The 15,835-nt window shown below is 30.8% G+C and overlaps 1 protein-coding gene across 5 annotated transcripts in view; it reads right to left on the bottom strand.

The window, feature by feature from the left end:
• Positions 1 to 15,835, bottom strand: part of Vha44 (V-type proton ATPase subunit Vha44) — a 48,966-nt gene that overhangs the window by 8,857 nt on the left and 24,274 nt on the right. For 3 of the 5 annotated variants that reach the window (XM_075313641.1, XM_075313639.1, XM_075313640.1), the window contains exons 4-5: positions 7,795 to 8,944; positions 2,263 to 2,428 (exon numbers count right to left, since the gene is read on the bottom strand). The exons of 1 other annotated variant lie outside the window; for it this stretch is intronic. In XM_075313641.1, coding sequence (XP_075169756.1) covers positions 2,263 to 2,428; positions 7,795 to 8,944 — 1,316 coding nt within the window. Of the gene's footprint in view, positions 1 to 2,262; positions 2,429 to 7,794; positions 8,945 to 15,835 lie in introns of those variants that run through there. One more of the 5 variants, XM_075313642.1, reaches the window with a different exon arrangement.

Raw genomic sequence — 15,835 nt, 5'->3', positions numbered from 1 at the left:
TAAAATTTCCAAAAAGAGTATGAAAGGTAACAAAACAGCGTAAATAAAAAATTTTAGAACGGTTTTGCGGCGTTCAGACTATAAGTTTATTCGGTCGAAAGAATTTTACAGTGTGACCAAACGCTATGATTTGTCGGCTATAACAAAAATTCCAATAAATGTATTATCGATCACTTTAAGTTTATTCGGACGAAAGAATTTTACAATATCGATTATGTCTTCGCCAATATATTAGATATGTCTCGAGTATTTGGAGACGGGTCCGGATAAACTTATAATATGAACGACGCATTAGACTTTACTGCTTGTACTGGATTTTATCGTATCGATTTTTCTTGTGTTGTTATGCAGTCTAGGGGGCATTAGACGTTTAATTGACAGAACCAGTTTCTCATCCTTCGATTAGTAATTTAGCGAAGGAAAAACAACAATTTTGTATTATTTTTTTATGCGATCAGCTGTTTTATCGATACGATAAATATTTGTGAAATCAGCCCTTATGCTTCTTTTTATTCAATAATTTCAAGTAAAACGTGATGATTTTGGTTTTGGCTTTGTGCGACAAGTTTAACGTTTTCAGTAATAGATCCAGGATTATAGAGAGTACATCTGATTTTATTTCCTTTTTAAAAACAGCTTATATAAATAATCAGTACATTTATTTTAAACATCTACAAGCCGTAGATAAATAATATAAAGAAAAGACAAAAATTCACTCATTTCGTGTAGTAGAGAAAACAAATAATTTATACAACAAAATAAAATCTGCTTAAATAAGATCTATAATATGCTAGTGAGAAATAACGGCGACAAAGAGAAGAGAAAAAAACATATATAGGAAGTTAAGATTATTATGTATGTACATATGCGTATTGTACTGAAAGATTTCAAAATCACAATTATTAGGTAATAAAATCATCAAAAGACAAACTGAAAAAAATATGTATGTAAATATATTAAAGCCAAGTGTTGTAATATAAAACAATTAACCACATTTTTTTTTTAAATCGTAAAAGAAAAATAGAGGAAATTGTGAAAAGCAAGGAGAAATTCTATTAAACCCAATCCAATTTCTAGTCATCACAATTTTAATATAATGTCTATCATCTTTTAGTACTGGATATGTCATTATGAACTATTAGACAGCTAAATAAATCACCTAAATGTGAAATACACAAAAATATGATTGATGACTTTATATTGACCATTTCCAGCAACAATAAATTTTTCCTTTGTTTGGCCAACTCTAAATGAAATATGTTCGACAGTTCAAGGTATTTATGCGTTGATTTTGTAATAGTGCCAGTACCTTTCGTTAGTAAAACTCCTTCCGGTAATATGACTGTTTTCTTTTAGCACTGGATGCAACATTTGTATGGGCTATCCAGAACATTGTTGTGCTGGTGTTCGATCCAGAACATCTCATCATTGCAACTCCTACCGATGTTGCCAAATTGTATTTTGGTAAAGTGACACTCCTTCAATTCACAATAGCAATTTATTGTGACTAATTTATCGAAAAACATGAAATTCAAAGTGGTACAGTTTCATCAATAAACGCAGCAGTAAATATTTATTACTAATTATAGCATTTCATACATTAAAAATGCAAGATTTCACTTCTTTTCTGTTATTGTATTTTTAAACAGCTGATGACAGTGTTGCATATTTTTGGCGATGTCCTGGATAAACGAATACTCTGCTTTCTTTTAGCCCGTCATGGCTTGGGTATCCAGTACTAAAAGAAAACAAGCCTTTTGTAGAGTGAACTAAGTGGATTTATTGGACTACAAACAAAATTTTATTATTTACCCTACATAAACATTCAAATTTGAAGATTTCTTTTGCTTTTTTCTGATGGACAGAATTGCGGATGCCAGCACTAAAAGAAAATAGACCTATAGTTGATGACAGAGTTTTGAAATGTTTTACAGTCATCATTAATATTCCTCACAAAAACAGAAATGGATCGATTTAAGACATTAATTTCTCCCCATATGACAAATAGTGCTTTTCAAAAAAAAAAAAAAAAAAAAACGAAAAAAATTACAAGGAAATAAAATAAAACTAAAATACAAATACTTCGTACATTATATATGTAGGCACTAGAGTACTATATATTTTTGTACGAGTATTAATTTATTTATTCTTCTTGATCACAATAGAATAGGTAGAATAGTAACAATAGTAGAGTAGAGTTTTTTTTTGTGATTATAATAGTATACGATTCTAGGTACATGTACACACAAAGAAAACATCCCGCTAACCTGGACTTAAGGGCAACGCAGGCGGCTCGCCCATATCGGTATCCGGACTGGAGCGACCATGGCTACTACTCCCACAACAACTACTCACTGGCGAAGATCTATGAGTTGATGTTAAATTAAATCCAATATTTATATTTAATTGACTCGTTGATGAGTGACTGCTATGTTTTTTTTTTGGTTTTTAATTCGTTTCGATTTTTTTCGAATTTTGCAATATAGAAGTGAATTTTTTTAAGGGAATAGAAAAATAAAGTAAAAAAAAAAACAACAAACGAAACGAAAAGCACAAACGAAACCGAAAAGAGACATATTTCAAATAGTGAAGAGCAGAGCATAAAAGTGTAATGTGAGTTAAAAAAAGTATCGATAAATTTGTGATATAATGATGGTGCGTGAAGATATTTTTTTTGTTTTAAATGAATATAAATGAAAAATAGATTTTATTTATTGTGAAATTTCTAATTGGTGATTTTTTTTGCTAACGATTTCTAGGCAATTCTTTATTTAAAATAAAAAATATTAATGAATTTAATTGAACCCATAATTTTTACTTAAAGATGGCAATTGGTATTATTGTCTGAATCAGGTCTAATTAAACTCTAATTTAATCGATTAATTATGATTTTAAACAAATTTATGTTAAGAGAGGGTGGGATTCGAAAACTGAATCAGGTCTAATTAAACTGTAATTTAATCGATTAATTATGATTTTAAACAATTTTATCTTAAGAGAAGGTGGCATTCGAAAGCTAAATCAAGGGCTAATCACGTCATTTGATATCGAGAACTTTTGATCGAAATCTAAAATTTTCGGATCACGGGAGTCGATATCGAGTTTTTTTGATCGAAAATTTTTTCGATTGGTAAATTGCAATCGTAAAAAATTTTTTACTTGTTTTTTACATTGTTTTCGCCATATAGGAATAGTAAATATATTAGTTTTAGTTCGAATTGTTGCCAATTTGTAGTAAATTTACATATAACGAACATATTTTGAATATTTAGGATGCAACTCCAATAAAAAAAATGGTCATAGTCGAGGTCGGGAGTGAGCATCCTAGCTTGGCAAAGAACCATATATATAAAGTGCACATGCTAGATCAATATCCAAGAGATTGTGATCAACCAAATACCGTACCATTCCGTGACAACATAACTCTTCTGGACCACCTTGTAAGAATAGTGAATTATGAAGGCTTCCAATCGCAAAAAATTTTAAGACGGCAGACAATTGTAAGGTGATAGAATTGACGTTGGCATGCCACCAAAAATTATTTTCCATTTGAACGCCTGCTTCGTCAGCCGAAATCGTCCATTGAGCTTGCAATAAATAGGTGACTTTCTAACAGTGCACACCATTTCAAACCCATGTACTTACACCAATAACAATGTGCACTTTTATTCCTTATTTGTCGCCGAATTATTTTATATTCATCCTCCAATTAGGAAGGAATTCGGAGGAATGTAAAAAGAGATATGGGTGCATAAGATATAATGCAATACAATTTACTTTTTACTTTGAAACCTCCAAAAACTTGTTTTTTTCTACATTCTATTTTGTGACGCTAACTTAATTTTGTCATTTCATTTTATTCTGCTTCGTTTTTTTTGCTGTTGGCAACGCTTAAGAAATTGCATCAAATTTCGATCGAATCCCGTGATCCAAACTTTTAATCGTATCGACAATTTTTCCGATACGATTATGAATTCGATATCGAATGCCGTGATTAGACCCCAGGTCTAATTAAACTGTAATTTAATCGATTAATTATGATTTTAAACAATTTTATCTTAAGAGAAGGTGGGATTCAAAAGCCGTTCATATTTCCAATAGATTTCATTGTTTATCTGTATCTTGCGTAGTATAAGTCTGATCGAATTCCCATAGATGGTTTCAGAAATATTTCGTACCAAAAAAAACTTCACTGGTTGATAAACGTTACGGTCACACTGGGCAAATATATGACAGAAACCAAAAAAAAGAATTTGTCACCACACCCAAACCAGCAAACACTTTTAGCTTATATTGGATATAGGAGTAGGAGTATTTTCCAAAAACTATATCTACACACAAAAAAAAATTTTCTGATTCAATCACGAAATTAATTGATCCAATTAATTTTTAATTGAAATGTCTTCAATCACAGAAATGATAGTATCAATTAAAAAATTAATTGAAGGTAATTAAAAAATTAATTGATTCAATTAAAAAATTAATTGATACTATTAATTTTCGTGATTGACTTTTGTTTCAATTAAAAAATTTGTTGATTCAATTAAATTTTTAATTGAATATTTTTTAAAACTCAATTAAAATTTTAATTGGAAAATTTGTCGTTGAATTTTTTTCTCTGTAGATATTTCAAAAATATCCCCGGAAAAAAGTTTGACACTCATTTTTCTTAAATATTTGATTTGTGTGACCATACCCGTGGTGCAATGGTTAGCATGCCCGCCTTGAATACATAAAGTCGTGGGTTCGATTCCTGCTTCGACCGAACACCAAAAAGTTTTTCAGCGGTGGATTATCCCACCTCAGTAATGCTGGTGATATTTCTGACGATTTCAAAGCTTCTCTAAATGGTTTCACTGAACGCCGTTCGGCTACAAAAAGGAGGTCCCTTGCCATTGAGCTTAACATGGAATCGGGCAGCACTCAGTGATAAGAGAGAAGTTCACCAATGTGGTATCACAATGGAATGAATAGTCTAAGTGAGCCTGATACATCGGGCTGCCACCTAACCTAACCTAACCAGATGACCACTAGCAAAAAATATATGCCAGGAATGCGAATTTTGTTTAGCAAAGAAGACACATTGTTCTGATATAAAGTGTTTTCCTAATCCAATGAAGTTGTTATGTCCTTATAGTTAACGATGGGTATCTTAACATGAAATAAATTTATATTTGACTAAAGTCAACTTGGGTTTAATAAATTTGAAAAAATATTCAAAATTAATGAAATCTTTTTGTAAGCTAAAAAGCCTTCAAAAATATGAGATGTTCTTCAACACTTTATTTTAAAGACGTTTTTTTACTTGAAACATAGCACAATTTCTAATTGAAGACGAGTTCGAATTTGGAAATTTATAGCGTCGAAAAGGGCTTTGATAGCACATCAAGGAAAAAGCAGAAAAAAACGAATAAATTTAAATTTGTTTCCAAGTATCAAGTATTTCAATTCACCGCTTCTTTGGCTCGGAATCAATACCAAAATCATTAGTGTAAAGATAAAATCTTTGGAATCGGGCAAGCTTTTTTTTCAGTGCAGTTTTACTTTGATAAGAGTGTTTCTTTGTCGCAAGTGATACACTTTTAATCATATTTAAATAAATCTATCACATCTATTGGAAAAATAAATTGATATATATTTTACTTTGCAGTAAGGAAAATCAGTCTTATACTCAAAAAATATAGAAGGACGAAGATTTTACTGTAATGATTTTTTTAAATCCTATTCGCACCAAGCACACAGAAAAAAATATCACCAAAATATTTCCAATTAAAAAGTTAATTGAAGTTGAATGTTTTTTCAATTAATAAATTAATTGATACAATTAACTTTTTAATCAAGATAGAAACATTAAGTTAATTAAGTCAATGATTGAAAATTTTAAAATTTTTAATTAAAAAATTAATTGATACAATTAACGTTTTAATCAAATTCGGAAGACTAGTCATTTAAAAAAAGTGATGAACATTTCTTAATCCAAATAAAAACTCTAAGCCAATTCAGAAAGTAATTGAAAATAGTTACCTTTTTAAATAAAAACTTAATTGGGGTTTGCATTCAAAATCAATTAAATTTTTAATTGAATCAATTAAAAAATTAGTTGAAAATTGCTAATGACATCAATTAATTTTTTAATCAAGAATTTTTTCTATGCCCAATTAAAACTGTGATTGATACTATCATTTTCGTGATTGAAGACATTTCAATTAAAAAATTAATTGGATCAATTAATTTCGTGATTGAATCAGAAAAATTTTTTTTTGTGTGCAGTGACTTTGGATAACTTTTGAAATTAAAAATTGCATATAAGTCACTGGTATTAAAATAAACGAGAAACTTTTTCTCGTTTTTTTTAATACCAGTGACTTATATTTAACGTTACACATGTAACTTGGTACGCATAGGTTTAAATTAAAGAATTCTGTCCTTGATATTGTATAAATTTTGTTGTCTAAAATTGTATCTATCATGTTAGGTTTATATTTTATTTTAGTGTGTAAGCTATATGCGTGTTCAGTCAGCAGCTGTCTGTTTGGAGAAAAAGTGCAAAATTAAATCTTAAATTTGTTCAAAATCGTTTGGAGAAAATGTGCAAAAATAAATCATAAATATTTGCTATCATTTCAGGAAAATCATAATTATTTAACAAAACTTTGTGGGGCAATCTGAGTGCAAAAACTATCATTTATTTGTGCTATAAAAGCGAAATACCAAAATTTTTCACTCAATCTTTTTTGTGGTTGTTCTTCTACAAAAGAAAGAAATTATGAATGTAGGAAGTTTATAATGTGGCAGGTTCATGAAATTGCCATAACATGATTGATCAAAACAGTGTCATCTACTAAGTAGATGACTACAATCTATTGATACACACCATACCATATGCTTTTTAACCTATACCTAACCTAACCTATCAATCATAACGGGGCTCAGTTTGGGGATTTTTAACCCACCGGAAGCGATACCTGTGTGATGAGGCCCCGTGGGACCCACAATAAAAAAATGGTAGAGTCATTGTCCTTGCGATATTTGTCGATTATTTACTCTTGTATGATGCACAAATTGCATAACAGGTTGGGACTTATCAGCCAACCTGTTATACCCCCCATCCTATGGTGGAGGGTATAAAAAGCTTATAAAATATTTGTATATATTTTTTGGGATAAATAATTTATTCTTTTACGAAAATATTTGGATTTACCGACAAGTCCCATTCCTCTATCTCATACGAAAGGCCTACTAGGCGAAAGGCGTGTATGCTTTGAATATCCAGGTTTGTGAGTTTAGTCCCAGTTTCGATCTCTTCGTCACGCTGGTGACATTTCTGAGTGTATCAATGCTACTCTACGTGGTTTCACAGTAATGTGAAATGACATTCGGACTTGCAGGTTAACATAGAATAGAAAAGGACTCATTGATGAGAGAAAAGTTCACCACCTGTGGTATCGCAATGGCTGAATAATCAAAGTGAGTCTATTAGTTAGGTTAGGTACGATACTCAACCTAACTGTCCGAAATGTCTATAACTGACTATAATGCTCGTGTAACATAAACTACTCTATTGGGCAACCTTAGGCAATGAGAAGATCCGAAATACGGTTTATTGTTGCAATTCGTATAATATTGCTCTTCGAAGCCATCTATGTATATATTAAGAAATATACCATTAATACGAATTCAAATATTTTCTACAGCCCTATAATAATTATGGATTTATGCAAATGTGATGAATGAAGAAAAAATGCTATTGTGACAGAGATGTTTGATTGGTGGTGTTTAGGTGTTTTGGTATACCTGCTCTTTTTAGTAGAATTTCTTTTGTGTCTTTGAAACCACCATTCAAATGTATCACTAACATCTGACAAACTATCACTACTCTTCAAATGTTTTGATTCATTATTATCGAAATGGTCCTGTTGGTGATGATGCAGATGATTATTGTGGTCGTGGTGATGTTGATGATGGTGGTTATGGTGATGACGTTGTTGCTGGTGGTTTAAATTCTGATAATGATGTTGGTTTTGTTGCTGCTGTCGAGAGAAATTGTTGTGCTGTTGTTGTAATTGTAGATGTTGCGGCTTTTGAGGCGGTGTTGACGACAGTAGTTGTTCCTGCTTCTGCTGATTGTGATGACTTTCATTAACATCCGGTTTTGAAGCACTACGACTATGAATATTTCCCGAAAAGAATCCAGCAAAACCACCACGTGATGATGACCCGGAACTATTATGGATTGTTGCAGAAGCTGGAGGTGTCTTATTGGCTAAACTGCAGAGCGTTGTAGTTGTTGTGGATGTGGAATTATTATTAATGCTACAGGTATTATTGTTGTGACTAGAGGTTATTCTATTTAAAAGAGAACGTGTAGTCAAACTAACACCGCCACCGCCACTCGTAGGAGCCGAAGTTGAACATAAATATGAGCTATTTGCTGTAGCTGGACCTGTGGCACATGAATTCGCCGCGGTTATAGCTGTCGCAATGTTACATGTTGACGATGATGACGACGCTATTCCCCTAAACGCACCGGGTAATACAAAGTGATGACGATGAGGACGGCTTTTACTAGTACCAGCGGCTGGTGATATCGTTCTCAGATTCATTGTTGAATTGGAGGACGATATGGTACAATTGTCGTTGGCAATTGTAGTGGGACTAGTAGCACCTAAACTAGTGCTAGCCAAATTCTCCTCATCACATTCGAAATCACAATGACACATGGGTGACACAGATGTAGTATCGTAGTCTCGATCTGTTTCATCATTGGAGGAACAATTTAAGCAACTTCCCGAAGGACATACTGAACAAGAAGTTGTAGTTGTGGCTGTTTCATGACTGTTGGAAAGGTTCGATGATTTGCCTGTTAATCCTGAATGGGTGGTAGTGCTATTAGTATTTGCATGCGTGGTCGTGGTGGGGCAATCATCATCGGGTGGCCCAGGACCTGTGTTTGAGTTGGATATATGTCATGGTGGTGGTGGTTGTGTTGGCAACGATGGCGGAGTTTACAATCATTCAAACAGATTTAAACATTTCAATGTATATAGGATTAATATTTAGATACGAGGATTTTTTTGGGGGAGGAGGTTTAGGTAAAGTATACATACATTTATACACAACCCAATTGTATTTCGTTTAGGATATTTTCTTTTTTTACATATAAAAAAAAGATTTATATAATTTTATTTTCTTCATATATAAAAATTAGCCCTGATGATATACACAATTAACCTTTAACTCTTTTTTTGTTTTTTAAATTGGTAGTTATAAATCCATAACAAATTTCAGGATATAGAAAACCGGAATAAATCACAAAAAAAAATCATAAAAATTAAAATTATAAAAATAATAATACAAAAAGTAGGAAAACAATGTTGAAAAAAAATCAAAGAGATAGAATATAGGGTCCATACTAAATTAATTAAAAAAAAGAAACATATACAAGTGCACAAGTTGATTGATTTCGTTTTCACGAAAATATTTCGAAATGAATAAAATTAGAAAAAAAGGTTCAGCAACCAAATTAATTATCAAAACTATTATGTTGTTGGCAAATAAAATTAGAAAAAAATAATTTAAAAAAAAAACTTAACACACATAGTTAAAGAAATTTTTTATAAAAATGTGGGCATCCAAAACATATTTACACATCTATGCAGCATACACACACACAAACACCACTACAACTGATTAAAAAAAAAAAAACAATTGAAAAACATATTGAAAAACCAACAAGAGAATGAACGTTTTTATGTTTTATTTCAAAATTCAAAAACACAAAATGATTACTAAGAAATAGAGCGAGATCGATCAATGTGATATTGATTTGGAGTTTGGTTTGAGATTTTTTTGTATATAAGTTTCGGCAATGTTTTCTTACGAGATATATATATATATAGAGGTCTGAGTTATTGAGTTTGATTGATGATTTAAAAACTAATTGTTTTCCAATAGACAGAAAACATATTTAAAGAACTCACAAGATTACAAACAAAAAATCACAATTATTTCTAAAAAAAATAAAAAGATTTTAAAATAAAAACAAATATCAGCAACATAAGGCGACGACCATAGGGATATAGCAAAGACGAGGGATTATAAGGATATTTTTTTTGGGAGGATTTGGCTGAAAGGTTTCGGTTTTATTAGTATATAGTGTTGTTTGTTAAAAAGAATATTTCAATATCTATTAATTTTTACAACTTTAAATTTTATTTAATTTATTTTTCAATATAAAAAAATAAAAAAATTTTAGTTGACAAATATGTAAGTACTATAATTCTATATTGTTGATATCTATCTATTTATTTTCTTAGAACGTATTCTTCACCTTGGTAAGCTCTTAACAAATCCAGAGGACTAAGTTCAATACCACTAGACTGAGAAATCTGGCGAAAAAAAAAACACAAAGGTTTAACGACCTTTTTTCGTGGAAAACATAATACTGATTGCCCTGAATACTATTAACAATGCCTTTTAAAATTCCGCAAAGTACTTCTGGTTGTATTAAACTAAAAAGCTATATATTGATGAAGGGGAGATCAATGCCATGGTACCGAAAAGTGGTGACAAAACAAAAAAAAAATACTGTGGAATCAAACAGTAGTTGTTTGATATGTAATTACTACACTCAAAAAAAAAGTGAACTCTCTATTTCACTAAAGCCAATTTAACTTTATTTTAGTTCATGGAATTATTATGTTTGGAGAAAGTTTCCTTTACTCTAATAATTTTTTGTGTACGTTAACTAAAACCGAGGAAAAATATACTCAAATGAAGCATAAAGATTAACTAAATTCGTGTCTTCCACAAAATAGTTCAGGATTTCTTTAAATTTGTAAATTTTACCAAAAATGCGTCCATCATGAACTTCGTATGTCACTAAAGACATTCTTGCAATTTTAAACTCCAAGTTCTTCCTTCCAACTACAAAATTTTCTTTAACAAGTGAAAAAACGTAGTTATGTCTAATAAATTTTCTTGAATTTGTCGAAAAATATTTACTTATTTTTATGACATCGGCGTGATGCCAACGTTTGTAATACTGTTTAGTTAAAATTTTCTACAAATATTCAAAAATTTTTTAAATTAAACGAAAATTTTCTTCCTGGTGGGTTCACTGTTTTTTCAGTGTATATGGAAGTGCAGACTGGTGTCCTTCATTCTGGAAACGAAAATCACGAGTTAATCAAATTGCGTCCTACTGAAAGTTTATACAGATCCAAAAATGCAATTATAGATTTTTGATATTTTGGCTACATTGTTAACAATGACCATCAGAGATGTCTAGGCAAACATCGGTTCTCGGTAAAGATTTGACTATTACAATTTTCTGCATAGATAGAACTTAATTTGATTGGCTGGAGAATGTTATTGTTTCCTCATAACTGGAACTTAATTTTGTGCAAAAATTAAATGAACGAAGTCATGTTTTTAGGCTACGACCAATAAAAAAGTAAAATATTAGTATGTGATAATTTTGGGGGGAAAAGATTCCGAAATAGTAATCAGCCCATACTAATTAATTTTTTTTTTTAACACACAAACAATTTTTCTGATTCAATCACGAAATTAATTGATATAATTATTTTTTTAATTGAAATGTCTTCAATCACAGAAATGATAGTATCAATTAAAAAATTAATTGATCCAATTAAAAAATTAATTGATACTATTAATTTGTGTGATTGATTTTTGTTTCAATTAAAAGATTTGTTGAATCAATTAAATTTTTAATTGAATATTTTTTAAAACTTAATTAAGACTTTAATTGGAAAATTTTTCGTGAAATTTTTAAAGATTTGACTATTACAATTTATGTTTATGATATCAAGACTAGAAAGTTATTGCGATATGTGAAATTTACAAGTTAACATGGAAAAGTCAGAAATAATGATATTCCGTAATGGAGGACGACTGAGTAGGGAGGATGTCTGGCATTATAAAGGGAAAACGATCAAAATTACAAATGAATACAAATATCTTGGCGTTACCATCACCCCCAAAATGTCATTTGGAAAACATGTAGTAAAATGGACTATTCAATCGAAAACGGCGCTAAACAGTACGTGGGCTAACCTAGTCGGCAATAAGGAAATTAGTCTTCACAAAAAATGGAATGTGTATCAAGCAGTTTGTCGGGCAATACAGTCTTACGCAGCCCAGGTTTGGGGATTTTCCTCTTTTGAAGAAGTTGACAATCTGGAGCGTTATTTCTTAAAAAAAATCCTTAAATTACCAAGCTTTACACCAAATTATGTCTTGATGCTAGAAACTGGTCTAGAAAACAGTCACCTTTATACTTTAGGTCTTCACTTGGAATACATTAAAAAAATCATGTTCGAATATAACGATCAACGTACGCCAAAAATGTTAACTACGCTCGTGTTGCAGGAGGAGGTATTTTGGGTTTCGAATCTCAAAACAATTACCCAAAATCTAAGTTTATCCTGGCCGGCAACAAATAGAAATGAATGGGAGCTGTTTAATGCAGAAGTTTTAAGATGCAACAAAATAGAAGTTCTCCAATATTATCTTGATCGAAAATCGCAAAGTATTTCCAGGGCTTACAAATATTTAAATAGTGCAAGAGGAAAATATTACTTTACTGATTTCTCCAACATAAATCAAATAGGCTTAATATTTAAGGCACGATGTGACTTACTAAATCTGAATTCATGCAAATTTAATGCCGAGGAAAATGAGAAATTGTGCACGCTGTGTAACCAGAATGAGAACGAAACATTGTTTCACTTCCTTGGATCTTGCCCTGGTCTACGAGAGTTTAGGATTCGTTGCTTCCAAAGGCAGTACTTATCACAAAGAGAAATTATAGATATTTTGGATGGCGTAGCTGAAGGTTATTGGTATAAATTAATTGCTTTTTTGGAACCAGCCTTAAAATACCGACAATTCCTTATTTTTCTGTGTACCCATCACCACCTTAGGATGACACTATAATTTTTCACCGAAACGAAATCACCCTAAGACGATAAAGCCATGACCGTTACGCTACAGCCTTTATTAATGGCGTTGTCGTTCTGAAATTTGGCACAGATTCGTTTTTTGTTTGCAGGCAGGTCAAGCTCGAAGATAGGCTTTATCAGCGTAGCTTTTGATAAAACCGACCCATACGATTTTTTTGAAAATGGATATCTAAAGGTATTTTAGGACTACAAATGTGGTGTGTATCGGTTCAAGTTTTGGTATAATCCGACGCGCCGATTTGACGCCCTAGGCTTCTAGGACTACAAATAGGTATGGCCAATATGTTGTGTATCGGTCCATATTTTGGTAGAGCCCCCGTATTGGATCAATTCTGATTCAATTTGGATCAATTCTAATTCAATTTGATCCAATAAATTTTTTAATTGAAATATCTTCAATCACAGAAATTATAGTATCAATTAACCCTTTCACTACCGATGTCCACTTAGAAGACACCAAATTCTATTTTCCCACTTAGTTTCGATTTATTTCTCGATGTTGTTCTAAAGTAGAGGCTTTAATCTAAATAAGCTATAAATATTTTCCATATTGGTTAGCACTAAAATACATTTTTATAAATTTCTTTAAAACTATAAACGAAAAATACTAAAATTTGAGACAATTTTTCTACTGTATGTTTCTAGTATGTGGACATTTACACAAAAACTGTAGCTGATACTTTTATGGGTTCTTTTTTGTATTTTTTTTTTTCTCACACTGTGAAAAATATTATAGGCCAAATAGGGCTTATTTTCGTAAGAAGCAAGTTTTCAGATAAAGCTCATATAGCTCTTGAAGTAATGGAGGTAGGTTCTCAAAGTGACAATTTTTGTTCTACATGCTGTTAGTACAAATAAAAACAGATGAAAAATTAAAATTTTTAATATTAGGTTTATTCACAGAAAAAAATGTCACCAAAATATTTACAATTAAAAACTTAATTGAAGTTGAAAATTTTTTCAATTAATAAATTAATTAATTTTTTTAATTAATAAATTAATTGGTACAATTAACTTTTTAATCATGATAGAAACATTAAGTTAATTAAGTCAATGATAGAAAATTTTAAAATTTTTAATTAAAAAATTAATTGATACAATTAACTTTTTAATCAAATTCGGAAGACTAATTCAGTTAAAAAAAAGTGATGAAAATTTTTTTAAATTTTTAATTAAAAATGTATTTCAAACAATCAATTGTTAATCTAAATAAAAACTCTAAATCAATTCTGAAAATAATTGAAAATAGTTACCTTTATTAATTAATAAATTAATTGAGTTTTGCAATCAACATCAATTAAATTTTTAATGGAATCAATTAAAAATTTAATTGAAATTTGCTAATGAAATCAATTAATTTTTTAATCAAGAATTTGTTCTATGCCCAAGTAAAACTGTGATTGATACTATCATTTTCGTGATTGAAGACATTTCAATTAAAAAATTAATTGGATCAATTAATTTCGTGATTGATTCAGAAAAAACATTTTTGTGTGTTTCGGTAGTGAAAGGGTTAAAAAATTAATTGAAAGTCAATTAAAAATTAATTCATCCCATTAAAATATTAATTGATACTATTAATTTTTGTTTCAATTAAAAAATTTGCTGAATCAATTAAATTTTTAAAACTCAATTAAGATTTTAATTGGAAAATTTTTCGTGGAATTTTTTTTTTCTATGTATAGACCGATCTTTCGACGTGACTTTTTGGGCTTCTAGAAACCGAAACCTTTATTCTATTTTCCTGAAATTTTAAATCTAGGAAAATTGGCATCTAAAACTTATGTTAGAACTATAAATAGGTGTGCCGAATATGGAGCCACCGTGGTGCAATGGTTAGCATGCCCGACTTGCATACACAAGGTCGTGGGTTCGATTCCTGCTTCGACCGAACCCCAAAAAGTTTCAGCGGTGGACTTTCCCACCTCAGTAATGCTGGTGACATTTCTGAGGGTTTCAATGCTTCTCTAAGTGGTTTCACTGCAATGTGGAATATGTCGTTCGGACTCGGCTATAAAAAGGAGGTCCCTTGTCATTGAGCTTAACATGGAATCGGGCAGCACTCAGTGATAAGAGAGAAGTTCACCAATGTGGTATCACCGTGGACTGAATAGTCTAAGTGAGCCTGATACATCGGGCTGCCGCCCAACCTAATCTATGTAGTGTATCGGCCCATGTTTTGGTATAGTTCCCATATATACCGATCTCCCGATTTGAATTCTTGGGCTTCTAGAAACCTTAATTTTTATCCGATTTTCCTGAAATGAATATCAGGAAGTATTTTAGATTCGAAAATAGGTGTACCGATTCATGTTGTGTATCGAATCCGGATTTAACTTCTTGAGGGGTAGAAAACGCACAGTTCATTCAAATTGCTCGAAACTAAAATTTCTAGAGTTTACTTCTCTTACTCATTCGAATAATGGGGTAAAAATCTACTGAATTTATATATCAAATCAAGGTATTATTTCATCATTTTCATACACGTTTACACGAGATGTTTAAGATTCCTCTAAAACTTAAACCAAAGTGGTTCTTATAAATCCAACATCTGATGTAGTCCCCATATGTAGAATCTTTAAATTTAGCTCCAGGAAGTGTAATTTGGAAATTTATGAAATTTCAATGAAAAAACGTTTGCATATTTAAGTAAATAAATATTGAATAATTTCTTTAAGTCTATGATTTTATAATTTATAGAACTATAGAACATTATTAATTTTACAAAATATATATTTATTTATTCAGTTCGTAAATCTAAGCCTTTTTGGCCAAATAAATTAATTGGCTTATTTATTGAACTATTTAAAGCGTGACATATTGAAATGATTCCTGAATTTTTGTGTTAG

Source organism: Haematobia irritans, chromosome 5 (genome assembly GCF_050003625.1).
Source record: "Haematobia irritans isolate KBUSLIRL chromosome 5, ASM5000362v1, whole genome shotgun sequence".
NCBI lineage: Eukaryota > Metazoa > Arthropoda > Insecta > Diptera > Muscidae > Haematobia > Haematobia irritans.
Note: the sequence above shows the minus strand (reverse complement) of the source record. Positions and strands in the feature narration are given on the sequence as shown.